Source organism: Equus quagga, chromosome 1, assembly GCF_021613505.1.
Source record: "Equus quagga isolate Etosha38 chromosome 1, UCLA_HA_Equagga_1.0, whole genome shotgun sequence".
Taxonomy (NCBI): Eukaryota; Metazoa; Chordata; class Mammalia; order Perissodactyla; family Equidae; genus Equus; species Equus quagga.
In genome coordinates this window covers 172070285-172084539 of record NC_060267.1, presented here as the reverse complement: position 1 = coordinate 172084539, position 14255 = coordinate 172070285, and the positions used below count along the sequence as shown (strand labels likewise).

At 39.2% G+C, this 14255-nt stretch overlaps 1 protein-coding gene across 1 annotated transcript in view; it reads left to right on the top strand.

Annotated features, from left to right (window-relative positions):
- The window catches only part of PIK3CB (phosphatidylinositol-4,5-bisphosphate 3-kinase catalytic subunit beta), a 168879-nt gene extending 155097 nt beyond the window's left edge, over positions 1-13782 (top strand). The window contains exons 19-23 of the mRNA XM_046666294.1: positions 5401-5568; positions 7089-7212; positions 10551-10696; positions 11815-11947; positions 12339-13782. Of these exons, the coding sequence (XP_046522250.1) occupies positions 5401-5568; positions 7089-7212; positions 10551-10696; positions 11815-11947; positions 12339-12476 (709 nt within the window). The 3' untranslated portion in view covers positions 12477-13782. The remainder of the gene's footprint in view (positions 1-5400; positions 5569-7088; positions 7213-10550; positions 10697-11814; positions 11948-12338) is intronic.
- Positions 13783-14255: the final 473 nt, after the last annotated feature.

The window sequence follows — 14255 nt, the reverse complement described above, 5'->3', positions numbered from 1 at the left end:
CATACAGCAACTTAGTCCACAAGGTTGCTGGAAACAGTTGTACTTGTGATTGACTTTATTCCTGCAAGATTATAAGTATTTCCTGATTAATTTTTTAAGTTTGAGTTATGCTCTGTTCATTACTACATATATTTTAATTTTTCAAAAACTTAAAAAGTTGCTGTTGATTGACTGAACCAGGCATTGTATTAGGTTCTTCACACATACAATGTCATGTAATCTCTACAACTCTGTGAGGTCGTCTTATTCCTTTTTAACAGATGAAAAAATTAAGGCTCAAAGTATTTAAACAATTTGTCAAAGATTATAAGAATGTTAAGTAGCTCATTAGCCAGATTCACATCCAGGTCTGTCAGGCTCAAAAGCTTCATGACCTTCTGTTATTTACCAGTCTTGAATGAGAAAACAGTTATGGTAAGACATATCTAGTAACCTTTGTTTATTTATCAAAGTGTTCTGGTGCCCCAAATATTCAATTTTCCATTGTTTTTTTTTTTTTAAGTAAAGAGTTTTCTACTCTTAGATCCTTCCAGGGTAAATATTTCCAGTGCTGTTGAGGTAGAAAGAGCAGTTTGCTGTGGGTGTTGTTCCTTTCATGGGACCTGTAGATGTGATTGGAATAAGGACAAGAGATAATAGTTCATATACAAAGGACTCTTTGAGGTCCATAAATGACACAGTTTTGCTTTTAAATTAGGAGGAATTTCTAATACAGCTGTGTAAAAATAGCATTAGTAGTTTTGAATAGGTAGCAAGTTTTTGGGTCACCTACCCAGTTATAAGACGTACTGCATGGATAAGAGGATGGGTAATTATGAGAAACTCTGCCTGAGGAACATAAACCCAGAAGCGTCTGGGCTGCCTTTTTTTTTTTTTTTTTTAGTAAATAAAGTTTTATTGGCACACAGCCACAACCCGTTTGTTTACATATTGTCTGTGCCTGCTTTTATGCTGTAACTGCAGAATTAAGTAGTGACCTAGTAGTCTGCAGCACCTCAAATATTTACTATCTGGCTCCTTCCCGTAAAAGTAAACCCTGACGAAAATGTTCTTATTTGAGTTATCCCACAGAAAATGGGGGAAACTTTTCAACCTTAGGCTAGTAACTCATTGGTTCTTTGCAGTGTTAGCACATAAGCTACACAGTGGTCTCCTTTACTAAGAGCAGACTCAGGCCATATGATGAGTCTTGTTTAGTTATGAAAGGCTGAACTGAAGACTGTCCTTAGTTCGTCAGCCTAGTTGAAAACCCCAACCAAGTTCTTTTCTGTTAGTTTTGATTTTACCCATTCTATTCAGATGTAAAGCACATTTAGCATCCAATGAAGTTTATTGTGAGCTGAGGCGAAGGGAGGCAGCCACATGTGGGAGTACCAGAAATAAACCTGGTGTCTGTCTGATGGGAAGCAATGTGTGTCTAACAAGGAAAAGGAACTTGTCTATCCAGTGAGATCTGTGCTGACTTTTTGTACTCTGACCCCATGTTAAAAAAATATGCAGGACTTTAATTCTTTTGAGTTCATTTCAAACTAATACCTTTTTCTCACCAAACGTTTTTTACTGTTTCTATAAATATATGTGCTCCAGTGTTCCTGCTGTGTTTGTTTTTCTTTTGGCCAGCTGTTCAGGTTAAACTGGGTCATGTAGCACACACTCTTTTAAGTTCAATCTCAAATCTTCAGGTACCTTCTATACATTACTACTTTGATCAGAATATTTTAGTACTTGTGCCACTGTCTTGTTAACATGAATAAAGTGCATATTTCTCATTTTGATTTTTCTCTGATGTCTCAAAATACTCTTTTGGTATCTTTCATTCTAAATTAGAACATTCGTAAGCCTTCAATATGTGAGAACACCCTGACCTCCTTTGGTCAATAAATAATAAGCCTTTTCTGTCAAGTCTAATAGGTTGTCCTCATGTGGAAATCTCTCTGGCCTTTGGTAGATTTGACTGTCCTCTACCACCCCTCCTCCCCCAAAAATATGTGTGATGTTGAATTTTGGGCAGTTGTCTTCATTGTGACTTTACATCTGAGTTACGCTAATGAGGTTTACTTCCCTTTTAAGAGAGTTACACAACAGTTCTTTGATAACACTCGTATCCTTAGTCTTGGAAGGATGCAGTAATGCAAGCGTTAGGTAAAAGAGTTACACTTCACTCCTTTGGAGGCAATGAGCTAAGGTACCACTCAGACTTGGGTTGATGTGTCAGAGTCAAAGCCAGAGAAAACTTTCTACGTATCCATTCAGAGTAAGATTATGGGGCTGCCACCCCTACTGCTATAGAATTTATTTTGGTTTTTAACGCTTGCTTTGGTGGAAGGGTAACAATTGTTCCTTGAGTCAGGGAGTCTGAGAAAGGAAGGTAAACATTACTAATTGTTTTCAAGGCCTTTATAAGAAGTGTAGAAGTTGAGTGCAAAGGGGGCCCGTGTAAGATGGTCAGGGCTCCAAGAGGTTGTCCCCAGCTTGACTTCTGTCAAACTGTCTCTCTGACAAGGATGTTTTTTCCTTCCCATTGTGAGCGTTCCATCCTCAAGACACTGAATGCTTTCATCGTTGCCTGCTTTTGACAGGAAGTTATTGGACTTTTGCCCAGTTTGGCTACAAGTGGGGTGGGAGGAGATGCAGGAAAGTGAGCCAAAGTGCACTTTAACCAGGCAGTGTTTACCTCACATGTGTTGTGTCACGATAAGGATAGGGGTGTTTCATTCTCCATAGCTACCCTTCTTACTGAGGGGGAAGTTTTAAAAGGAGAAATAATATTGCAGATGTAAAGCAGTCTATTGGTATATCAGGATGCCAGTATGCAGTTTGACAATTCTGCTTCCAACCTTATTTGCTGTAACTAGGAAAGTGCTTAAAGAGGCATAAAATAATTGAATTGTTAGTCGGAAGGAAATTTAGGAACTACTTAATAAAACTCTTCTATCTGATTGTTACACGTACTAACAAACTCATGCGTTTCCCCAGTACACACACACACACATTCTTTCTCTTTCATGAAATCCTTCAAAGGCTTTCTCAGTGCTTTTAGGAGAGTGACAGAGTCCCTCTATGGCCTATGGGCCCTGCGTGGTCTTTCCAACACTGACCATTTCTTCTCCTCACCTTGTTTTTGTGCTCCCCCTTGCCTTCTCCTCCAGTTCTGCTGTCCTTCCTCCTCACAGAGCTCTTGCCTAACCCTTGACATGTTTTCATGGCATTTGTCATTCACACAGAGATCACATGTACATTGTGCATTTGTGCTTTGTCCCCTCAGTGAGACCAGGGATTGCTGTTTTTGCTCATTTCTGTATCACCAGCAGCTAACACAATGCTTGGCACATAGCTGCACCCAAATATTTATTGAATCCATGAATTCCATCCGATGCATGGATGTAGTCGCCTGACTTTTATTTGAAATTTCCAAGGTATTTCATTTCAGAGTTACTCTCAAGATAATACAGTTTTGAGAAAATGTTTACAACCAAAATGAGAAAGGATAATCATTAGTATGTAAGGAACTCATTTAAGTCACTAAGGAAAATGTTTAAAAGCCCAATAAACAGGCAAAGGATGTGAATAGCTAATTCACAAAAGAAATTCTTCTTGGGGCCAGTCTAGGGGCATAGCGGTTAAAGTTTGGACGTTCTGCTTCTGCAGCTGGGGGTTCACTGGTTCACATCCCAGGTGCGGACATGGCACCACTTGTCAAGCCATGCTGTGGCAGGTGTCCCACATATAAAATAGAGGAAGATGGGCACAGATGTTAGCTCAGGGCCAGTCTTCCTCAGAAAAAAGAGGAAGATTGGTGGCAGATGTTGGCTCAGGGCTAATCTTGCTCAAAACAAGAAAAAAGAAAGAAAGAAATTATTAACAAAAAATTCTTAAAATGGCTAAAAGAGATCTGAGAGTTTTTATTTTCACTGGGAATCATATAAATGCAAATGAAGCAAACTGCAACCTATCAATTTGGCAAAAATTGTTTTGCATAAGAAGCATTCTGTGACGCCTCTATGTAGTTAGTGACTCTCGAAACTGTTTTAGGTTAAAAAGATGGTTTTAGAGGCACTCAGACCTAGCTTTAAGTCTTGGATCTTCCACTTGGTTAAATATGTAACTTTTTGCAAATTTCTTTTTCCTTATTTGTAAAATTTGGAATTTACCTTATAGAGATTTTGTTGTTAAATTTGTTTATTCATTCAAAAATATTTATTTAGTGCCTGCTTTGTGCCAGGCACATTCTCAGGCATTGAGGATATAGCAGGGAAGAAATCAGCCCTGCCTGATGGAACTTACATCCCAATGGTAGAGACAGACAATAATCAAATAAATAAAATGTCCAGGATGTTGGATAGTGTTGAGTGCTAGAGAGGAAAATAAAGCAGGGAAGAGATAGCAACTATTGTGTCACAGATAGTGTTGCAATTTTAAATAGGACGAGTCAGGAATTTCTCACTGAGATGGTGACATTTCAGCAGATTTCAAAGAGGTAAGGAAGTAAGCCCTGTAGATGTCTTGGGGAAGAATGTTTCAGGCAGAGAAAATAACATATATAAAGAAATGAGGGAGTATTGTGCCTGATATGTTTGAGGACTGGCAAGGAAGCCGCTGTAGTAGGAACAAAGTGGGCAAGGGGAGGGTCCTAGGAGAGGTGAAGGGGCACTAGATCGAAAGGCTTGTGGGCGATGGCAGGCATGCTGGCTGTCACTCTAAGGTGGGAAGCCGTTGCGGAAATTTTGATCAGGGGAGTGACATAACATGAGTATATTTTAAGTGAATTATGTTGCTGTTGCGTTTAGAACAGACTGTGATGTAGGGAGACTAGTTAGGAAACTTTAATAATTGAGTAAGGGTTGATGGTGACTTGGACTAGGGTGGGAGCAGAAGGAAGGGTGGAGGCAGAGAAGTACTTAGACTCTGTATACATTTTCAAGATAGGTAAATACCCACGCATGAGAGAAGAGTCAAAGATGACTTTCAGGTTGTGGGCTTGAACACATGGAAGGATGGAGTTGCTGTTAGCCAAGGTGATGTGTAAAGTGCTTCGCCCACTATGTGGCACCTATTAGGTGCTCTGTAAAGGGTGGTTTCAAAATTTAGAGTAAAAATGAAAGACTTTCATCTGATGTGCTTCTGTCCACCTACACAAACAATAGAATATTTCACCAGAATAACTAGATAACAAATTATACGTTTAGATGGCACATTGGATTTTTAGTAAATTATCTGTTAGCCAAGAGATTTCTCCCTAATAGAAGGTAGAACTCATATTTTTCTGTATGACAATAATAAAATAATGGCAAGGGTATCAATAGTAATAAAACTTTCATAAAATCAAAGAAAAAACTCCATTAATGTCTCATTTTATGGATAATATACACATGTGACTATGCCCGTTTTTTTCCCTTTCAGGATGCTGCCTTATGGCTGTTTAGCAACAGGAGACCGCTCTGGCCTCATTGAAGTTGTGAGCACCTCTGAAACAATTGCTGACATTCAGCTGAACAGTAGCAATGTGGCTGCTGCAGCAGCCTTCAATAAAGATGCCCTTCTGAACTGGCTTAAAGAATACAATTCTGGGTTAGTTTATTTTGTTTGATTATCATTTTTCTGAACAAACAGTCAAATAACTGGGGTCGGCCTAGTGGCACAGTGGTTAAGTTTGCATGTTCTGCTTTGGTGGCCTGGGGTTCCTGGGCTCTGGTCCTGGGTGCAGACCTACACACCTCTCATCAAGCCAGGCTGTGGCAGTGTCCCACATACAAAAAAATAGAAGAAGATTGTCACAGAGTTAGCTCAGGGCCAATCTTCCTCACCAAAAACAAAAACCGAAAACAAAACCAAAAAACAGTCAAATAACTATAACAAATTCTAATTTTGCCAATTAGAATCATTAGTGTCCTAGAGGAAATATTAGTCTTATTTATTGCTTCGTTTCAGATTAGATCAAAATGACAAATAGCCCTTCCTAAAGTCTGTCAGGTAGTTAGCATTGAATTCTGCAGTTATCTAGATCAAATTTCAGAGGCCTACCGTAGATACAATCTAAGAATTTAAGTATTTTTTAAATAACATATAAATTTTTGTGTAAGTATATCAACTTCTGTAATTATGTGAATGTATGAACTTAAGTAAGTTTTCAGTAGGTTTTTAAAATAGAATTAAATGAGTTTGTAGTCTCTGATCTCTCCAAACTAAAAAATACAGTGCTAGAAATTGTGTTATTTATGGTTATTGTGTTGGAAAAGTCCTAATACATAGGAGATTAAGGAATTTCACAGTGAGGGGAAAACACTGTGTAAGTATTTTTGGCTGAAGACTTCAAAGTCAAACTTAAATTTTATCATTGGCAAAATCCAAGGACTTGTATGTGAGAATCAGTTTCCAAATTTTGATCTAAGGGCCTTGTCTCTAAAAGGTCTATATTACTCACTTCTGATTTTAAGTCAGTGATTTAAATGGTTGGAACTGCTGTACGTTGACTATTAAATGTGGAATTCTAATATGTTCCAAAGCTGAGGCCGGCCCGGTGGCGCAGCAGTTAAGTGCGCACATTCCGCTTCGGCAGCCCGGGGTTTGCCGGTCCGGATCCCAGGTGCGGACATGGCACCACTTGGCAAGCCATTCTGTGGTTAAAGTAGAGGAAGATGGTCACGGATGTTAGCTCAGGGCCAGTCTTCCTCAGAAAAAAGAGGAGGATTGACAGCAGTTAGCTCAGGGCTTATCTTCCTCAAAAAAAAAAAGGTATTAAAATGTTCCAAAGCCCCAGCGTCATCCAGCAAAGCTGATGGTGCCCTCTCATTTCTGTGCATGTGAACCTGCCCCTCCCTCCTGAAACACAGCTCTCAGGACACAGCAGTTTGAATGGAGAGGTCCAGTTATCCGAGCTTTTGAGCCAGTCTGCCATCCCTCTCTGCCCTGCTCCTGTGATGATCATTCTCGCTCTTGGCTCATCCAGCATGTTCTGCTCATATGGTTTCGGCAACTCTGTGTTGCAGTTCTCCTCACAATTAAAAAGGAAACAGAAGTGTGAATTGCATCTCATCCTACACATTTGGAGGCTAAAAACCTTTGTTGCTTCTATTTTTCCTCTTGTTCAGGGATGACCTGGACCGAGCCATTGAAGAGTTTACCCTGTCCTGTGCCGGCTACTGTGTAGCTTCTTATGTCCTTGGAATTGGTGACAGACATAGCGACAACATCATGGTCAAAAAAACTGGCCAGGTGAGCTGTTCCCCAGAGTCGGCCAAGGCCCTCAGTGATGTTATTACTTATGTACAGCACAATCTCTTGTGAAACTCAGGCAGATTCTTTAGTGAACCTCGGAATCATGTCTTTGTCTTTCCTTTTATGTTCTGCTCATTTCACATACTATCTGCTTCATATATTTATTGGTTTGTTTGCTTAAAGTTAGGTGATAAGCATTTATTTAAATGTTTAAAAAGTTATTGCAGTTAGTTAAAAGTCACCTATTCTTTCATTCTAAGAAATTGTATTTGGGACATATATGTACCTGAGAGGAGAAGGAGCAGATGATGTGCAGGATGTATTAGCTGTAAAGAAGATAGCTAATGCTAAAAAAAAAAAAGTGAAGATGAACCCCACTTGAGCCATTTTCTCTTTTAGAACATCAAGTCTAATTATATATGGGAGTAGGGAGAAATGGAGTATGAGTAATACCATTTTTGGGGTAACTAGAGAACTAGACTCGGATATTTATGAAGAAGTTCTTAGTTTTCAAATGAAAAGTTTCTCCTTTTTTGGAATGGCTTATATTTGTTTGTAAATGCTTTTATATGAAGCAAAGACAGATGAGGTATTTGGGATAATTTTTCAGTTTAGCCATCCTTGCAATTCCTTGCCACTAGAGATATTCCAGAGTGAAAATTTGGGGGTCACTGTGTAAGCTCTGGCTCTAGGTGAGACCCAGAGTTTTAAACTCCTGGGAGATCCAGGTAGTTCTGGCTTGGGGCTTTTAGAGTTGAACCTGTGTTCATACTGAAAGGATTCCCTCAGACTTCTTGTCAAATTGAACACATAGGTTTTTCTCCATTCTTTCCTGACACTCTTCCAATATATATTAAGGAATAAGAAATATATAAATCCAAGAAGTCAAAGATAATAGGAGAAGGGGCCACGGTGGGTGAAAGACATCAACAGATTTGGGGATGATAGATAACAAAATGGAAAAGCAGCAATGATTAGCATAGCTGAGTAAATGGAAACCTGCATACTTGTAGAGGGGTATGTCAGTCCAAGAAAAGCTCTGGAATCAGAGGCACTAGGTAAGGCTGAAGGTGGTGATAGGGGATGAGGATGCAAATAGGATTGATTGGCAGTTTACAAATGGAGCATTTAGGTGCTCAAGTCTCCTTCCCAACTCTGTGAAGGAAATAGAAGATTTACTCCCTGAAGAAACTGATTCTTCTGACTCAGGGACACCAGGTTCTGCAGAGGCTGAACCAAAGGTACCATATTAAAAATGGGCATGAAATGAAAATACTAAATGGTATGATCCTCAGCCACTTCTGCTTGCTTTGCTCACTAGAAACTGGGTGTGTATCCACACTCTCAGCAAGAGACTAGATGGTTTTTCTCAAGAGAATCTGAGTGGTTCTAGTGGAAAGACCTACAGATCCTGACAGTTGAGGTCTCTCCCTAGTAATTCTGCTAGTAAACCCACCAATCAACAATCCTACCAGGTACACAGAATTTCCCTTCAACTTTTTAGTGACCCATTCTTAAGTATGAATGGTCGGCCAAGGATTAGCAGGTGCTTGAGGGGAGCCTCCACCGTGAAAGACGGAGACCAAAACAAGGAAAATGGGGAGAAAGAGAACTCTGGGAAAGAAGTGTAACTGCAGTAAACAGAGGATGATTTAAAAAATCAAAACAAAAAGACATGGCATTTATGAAGTAATAATGGGATTTTATTTTTTAAAAACCAGAAAGTAGAATTCTTGGAAATTAAAAAAAGAAACAAAAAGTTAAAAGAGAAGTAATGTAAACTAAAGATCAGCTAATATTTATTGAACTCAACTTGTAGAAGGCACAGTTCTAAGTTCTTTAGTTAACTTCTTCAGTCTTCATGAAAACCTTGTAGTGGTAGCAGTATTCCCATTTACAGATGAGAAAATTGAAGTAATAGAGTGGACATACCAGGATTTAAATCCTGGCAGTTTGGCTCAGATTCTGTTTTTTAGCCACCATGCTATATATTGCCCTTTAATATCCCCCAAAGAACAAAATATCTGATAAATAGAAAAAAGAGGATCTAGAAATGGTAGAGAATCAGTCCAGGGAGGCTTACCACCAGCCTAATAGGAATTCCTGGAAGAAGTAACAGAGAATAGGAAGGGAAGGAACTTACCAAATAACATAAAATAATGTTTTATATTATATATAATAGCAAATAATATAAAAACATTTTCCAAAGCGGATGTTCACAAAATTCAGTAAAAAGAGCATAAAAGTTCCCTCATGGTGGATGAAAAGACACTAAAAGGCCCTCTGCCACGACATTTCAGTGCGTCAAGCACAAAGAGATGGTCTTACAACCTTCCCAGAGACCGGGCAGGCCACACACCAGGGTTCAGGAGTCAGATTCGGCTTCTCAGTAGCAACATTGGAAACTATAAGACAGTGGAAGTTAGCCTTCATAAATACGAGAAAAAATGATTTCTAACCTAGAATTCTATAACCAAACTATCAGTCAAATGTAAAGGTGGAATAAAAACATTGTCAAACATACCAGTTCTCAAAAGTCATATCTCCTCTGCATTTTTTCTCAGGAGGCTGCCAGAATAAGGGCCTCCACCAAAACAAGGGTCTACAGTTATAGTTATAGTTCTCAACTGGGGTGCTTTTGCCCTCGGGACATTTCTCAGTGTCTGAAGATATTTCTGGTTGTCATAACTGGAGAGGGCTGTGTCTACTGGCATCTAATGGGTGTAGGCTAGGAATGCTGCTAAATATCTTACAGCATACAGGACAGAACCTCACAACAAAGAATTATGGGTCCCTAAATGTCAGCAGTGCCAATATTGAGAAACTCTGGTCTAAATCAAAAGAGAATATGATGTGGGACTCCAAATGGGAGAATAGTGAAGGGAGAGCCCAGGATGATGGTTCTGTGGCAGGCTAAGTATAAACCTACTGTTTAGAAAAATGGAGGCACATACCAGGAAAAACACATGAAAGAGCGGGGAGAAGTTACCTCTAAGTAGCAGCACTCAAGGTGGTGAGGGAGCTGGTGGGGCAAGGATGTCTTCTCTTTTTGTTATGTTTCTTTGTATGTTTATTATTTGGATGTATTTTTCTTTTTAAAGATTTGTCTTTCCCACAGGGTATATGCAGGTTAATGTCAGGGTTATTACTGAGTATAAAAGACCTAGGAATGTTAGAAACTCTCTCTTCCCAAGTGGCCTAGTAGGCTGTGAAAACAGAAGGGCTCAGATGAGGTGGGTGTAGTGCATGGGGGTCTAGGACTGCTGAGATCTTGCCTTTCTATTTGGAACTCACCAGAAAAACAAGGGAAATTAAATCCCTTTTTCCCCCCCCAGCTCTTCCACATTGACTTTGGACATATTCTTGGAAATTTCAAGTCTAAATTTGGCATTAAAAGGGAGCGAGTGCCTTTTATTCTTACCTATGATTTCATTCATGTGATTCAACAAGGAAAAACAGGAAACACAGAAAAGTTTGGCCGGTGAGTCTTGCCCTGTGTCAAAGGTCTGCACATCTAATGTTTCCTCATCTGATCAGCTGAACTGAGAGTCCAACTGATTTCTGAAATGAGGCATACTTAGATCTGAGAGATATTCAGTCTGCTAATAGGAGGTTTTTGGGGAGTTTGCCTGTCAGATCCACATTCTGGTTCTGAAATAGAGAAGAGAAACAGAATGCTAGAAATCTAAAATAAGTTACCGTGTTTTATTCCAGTAGTATACCACCTTTTACCTGTCTTAGAAAATTCTCTGAAATTAAGACGTTTGATAGTGAGATGCTGAGAGGGGCAGACATTTTGCTCTCATTCTGTGTGGAGTGCAGTAAGGGAGCTAGGGTTCAGGGACAGACTTTATAATCTCTGATCTATTCCTTGCTATTTGGATCTTTCAAAGTACATTACTTGTCTTCTTATCTTTATTTCTTCATCTTGGAATGGGGACAAGAATAATTCAATTTCAAGGCTATTATGATCATGAGAGAGATGTTATGTGCTGTGACCAACTCATACTATAGGCTTACCAAATAATTTCTGTTATTTCTGATTCTGCCAGGTTTCTGCAGAATATACCTCTGGGTCCGTTTTTCTCTTTGGCAAAATTAGGGAGATAGGATTGGGTGGTCCTCTTGAATGAGAGAGAGGGAAGGCAGATGACGGGGAGGCGTAATGCAAAAGCATTGACACTGATTTGGGGGACATTAAAGAAATTAATCTCTGGAGTCAGACCGTAAATCTAGAATCTAGAATTATGTTCAGAAATCCTCATGGATTATAATTATCACTTGTTTTATAATCATTTTTTGTGTCTTATAAGATATAAAAGCCTAGATTGTGTTATATTGCCTTTTATCTTAGAATTTCAATTTAGTTTTGTTTTTGAAAAGGATATGTGTGATTTTAGAGAGCATGACTTATTTTATGTAAATTTTAGTCATGGGACAATTTTCAAAGAAGTAAAAAATCAGAAATGAACCTTTAGTTCAGTAGAAATTTTCCAACTCTTATGGAAAGTCTAGATATGTCTCTCTTGTTTTCCTTTATGAAATTTACTATCTCCCCTCTAACATCATGCTTTTGGGATTTGCTGCATCAACTAAAAGGTTCCGCCAATGTTGTGAGGATGCGTATCTGATTTTACGACGACATGGGAATCTCTTCATCACTCTCTTTGCCCTGATGTTGACTGCAGGGCTTCCTGAGCTCACATCAGTCAAGGATATACAGTATCTTAAGGTACAAACCTCTTTTTTTGTATATTGGACTTTGTGGGCGTAGAGCTCAGCAATACCTGCCTATTTCATTCAGATGTTCAAAGGGAATGGCACAAAGTCATTTCCTGTGAGACAGTTCTTACCTGGGAGCGATAGTGGCAAGCAGCTGAGTAGTTATCTTGCAGTAATCATAAATTCATTTCATCTTCAGAAACCCTTTGGTAGAGGTCATATTATCACCCTACCTTGGTGTTCATTCTCCCTCCTGCAAACAGCATTTCAATGAGAAGATGAGGCACACTGCTGCATGGTGGCTGGGGAGGCATGGCTGAGCCAGCCTCCTGCAGACTTTGTTATTTGTATGTCACTACAGAGGATGTATAAAGTCTGATTTTCTTTTCCTTCATTTTTAGGACTCTCTTGCCCTAGGGAAGAGTGAAGAAGAAGCACTCAAGCAATTTAAGCAAAAATTTGATGAGGCACTCAGGGAAAGCTGGACTACTAAAGTAAACTGGATGGCCCACACAGTCCGGAAAGACTACCGATCTTAACGATCAGCCTTTGCTCCTAATGTATTTGTTGGTTTTGTTTAGTTTTCCTTTTGCACTTGCACTAAATTGTACGTGACCCTGCCAGAGATGTTATAAAGGGAATGGAATCCTGGAACTCAGAGTTAAATTAAGAACAAGGCATCCCACAGAACCTAATCTGAACACTCCCTCATGACCACCCTCTGCTTTTTGAATGCTTCCAAGATTCGTCATGAAAACTGTCAACATTATGGATAATCATTTTCTGCTGACTTTGCACGCCAAGGAATGCTACTAGAGATTGTTTTTTGTCTTTCTTTTTTTTTTTTTTTTTACTTGGTACTTGTCTGGAAAGGTGTAAATACTTCTTCATCATATTGTGACCAAGTGTTATCACTCAGCCAACTTATCCACACCTGGGGACAGGTGGCTGTTCTTACTTTCCAAATGAGGCTTAAAAGAAAGGTATCTTTCTTCCCTTTTTAAATTGTGTAAACTACAAATTATAATATAATTTGAAATTATGATTATTTTTCAAAAGAAATCTTTTAAATCTGTGGAAACATTAATTCTTTTGATATTTATCTACCACGATAGCATCATTGCAACCAGACTTGCTGAAAATCTGCTGGTGAGGTAAATATAATATATATGCTGCATATATATTTATAAAATTTCTAGTGGGAGTTCTATATAAAAAGATGTTTCTTTGGTTTTCTTCATCCTGTGTTTTAAAATTTTACAAAAAGCAGAGCTTTTTCCTTTGTTACTTTTTAGTTAACTATGTGATCCAGTTCTTCCAGCTGCTTCTGTAATGAGGCACATATTAATAGTTTTTACATGGTATCTATGAGAGTTCACTTCATAGAGCATAATACTTGAGCAAACGTACCCAAAACAGAAAGCAAATGAAAAGGAAATTTTATGGAATAAACTCCAGATCTGTAATTCAGTATTTTAGTAAAATGCCAGCTGTTCTTACTATATTTATTAAAACTTGTGATAATGTGATTTTTCAAGGATATTCGTTCAAATTGAAATGGTTTCATGCCACATGGAATTCTTTAATTTATTTGTTGAGGTACCGTATATTTAGGGTGCTAGGTGGCAAATAATGTTAATATGTGCAATAGGAACTACTGGTTTGAATGTGTAAATGGATGCTCTTTCTGAGTACTGACAACATCCAGCAAAACTACTGCTTATTCTCCAAAGACTGTTGGGAGCTCTCAATCCTCAAAGACATGGGAAAGAGAACTGAGTATTTGCCCTGTGACTGAGTTTTCTATAGGAATTTTATTAAAGATTGTTTCATTCTGTTGTCCTCCTTGATGTTCTCAGTCAAATCAATGGGTGGGCTGGTTTGGCTGCTCTTGGGATGTGGGGGCCTCTTCTTTATAGGCAGCACAGGCCTTCGGACCTTGGCACTGGGACTCTAAGAAGTGGCCAAGTCGAGACTCACCAACCTCAGGAGCAGGCTAAGGCTCATGTCTCTTGCCTAACTTCTCTCCTTGCTTCCCTTCCCCATCAGGCATTGTAGGAGACCTCTTGGAGTTTGGTGGGAACCGGAGGCAAGAGGGTGCCCTCATCAAGTTTCCATACCTCTGGGAGGTAACTTTAGGTCTGGGAGAATGCCCCCTCAGTTATTCAGTACCCAAGCCAAGGCCAGACCACTTGTTTCCAGAGCGCCACTGTTTCTGGAGAGGTCTCCTCAGCCTATAGGGGACCTTGGTAAATATGTACCAAATCAGTGAATGTGAATGTCTTTGAGAGCAAGAAAGGGAAGTGAACCTCCTCAGA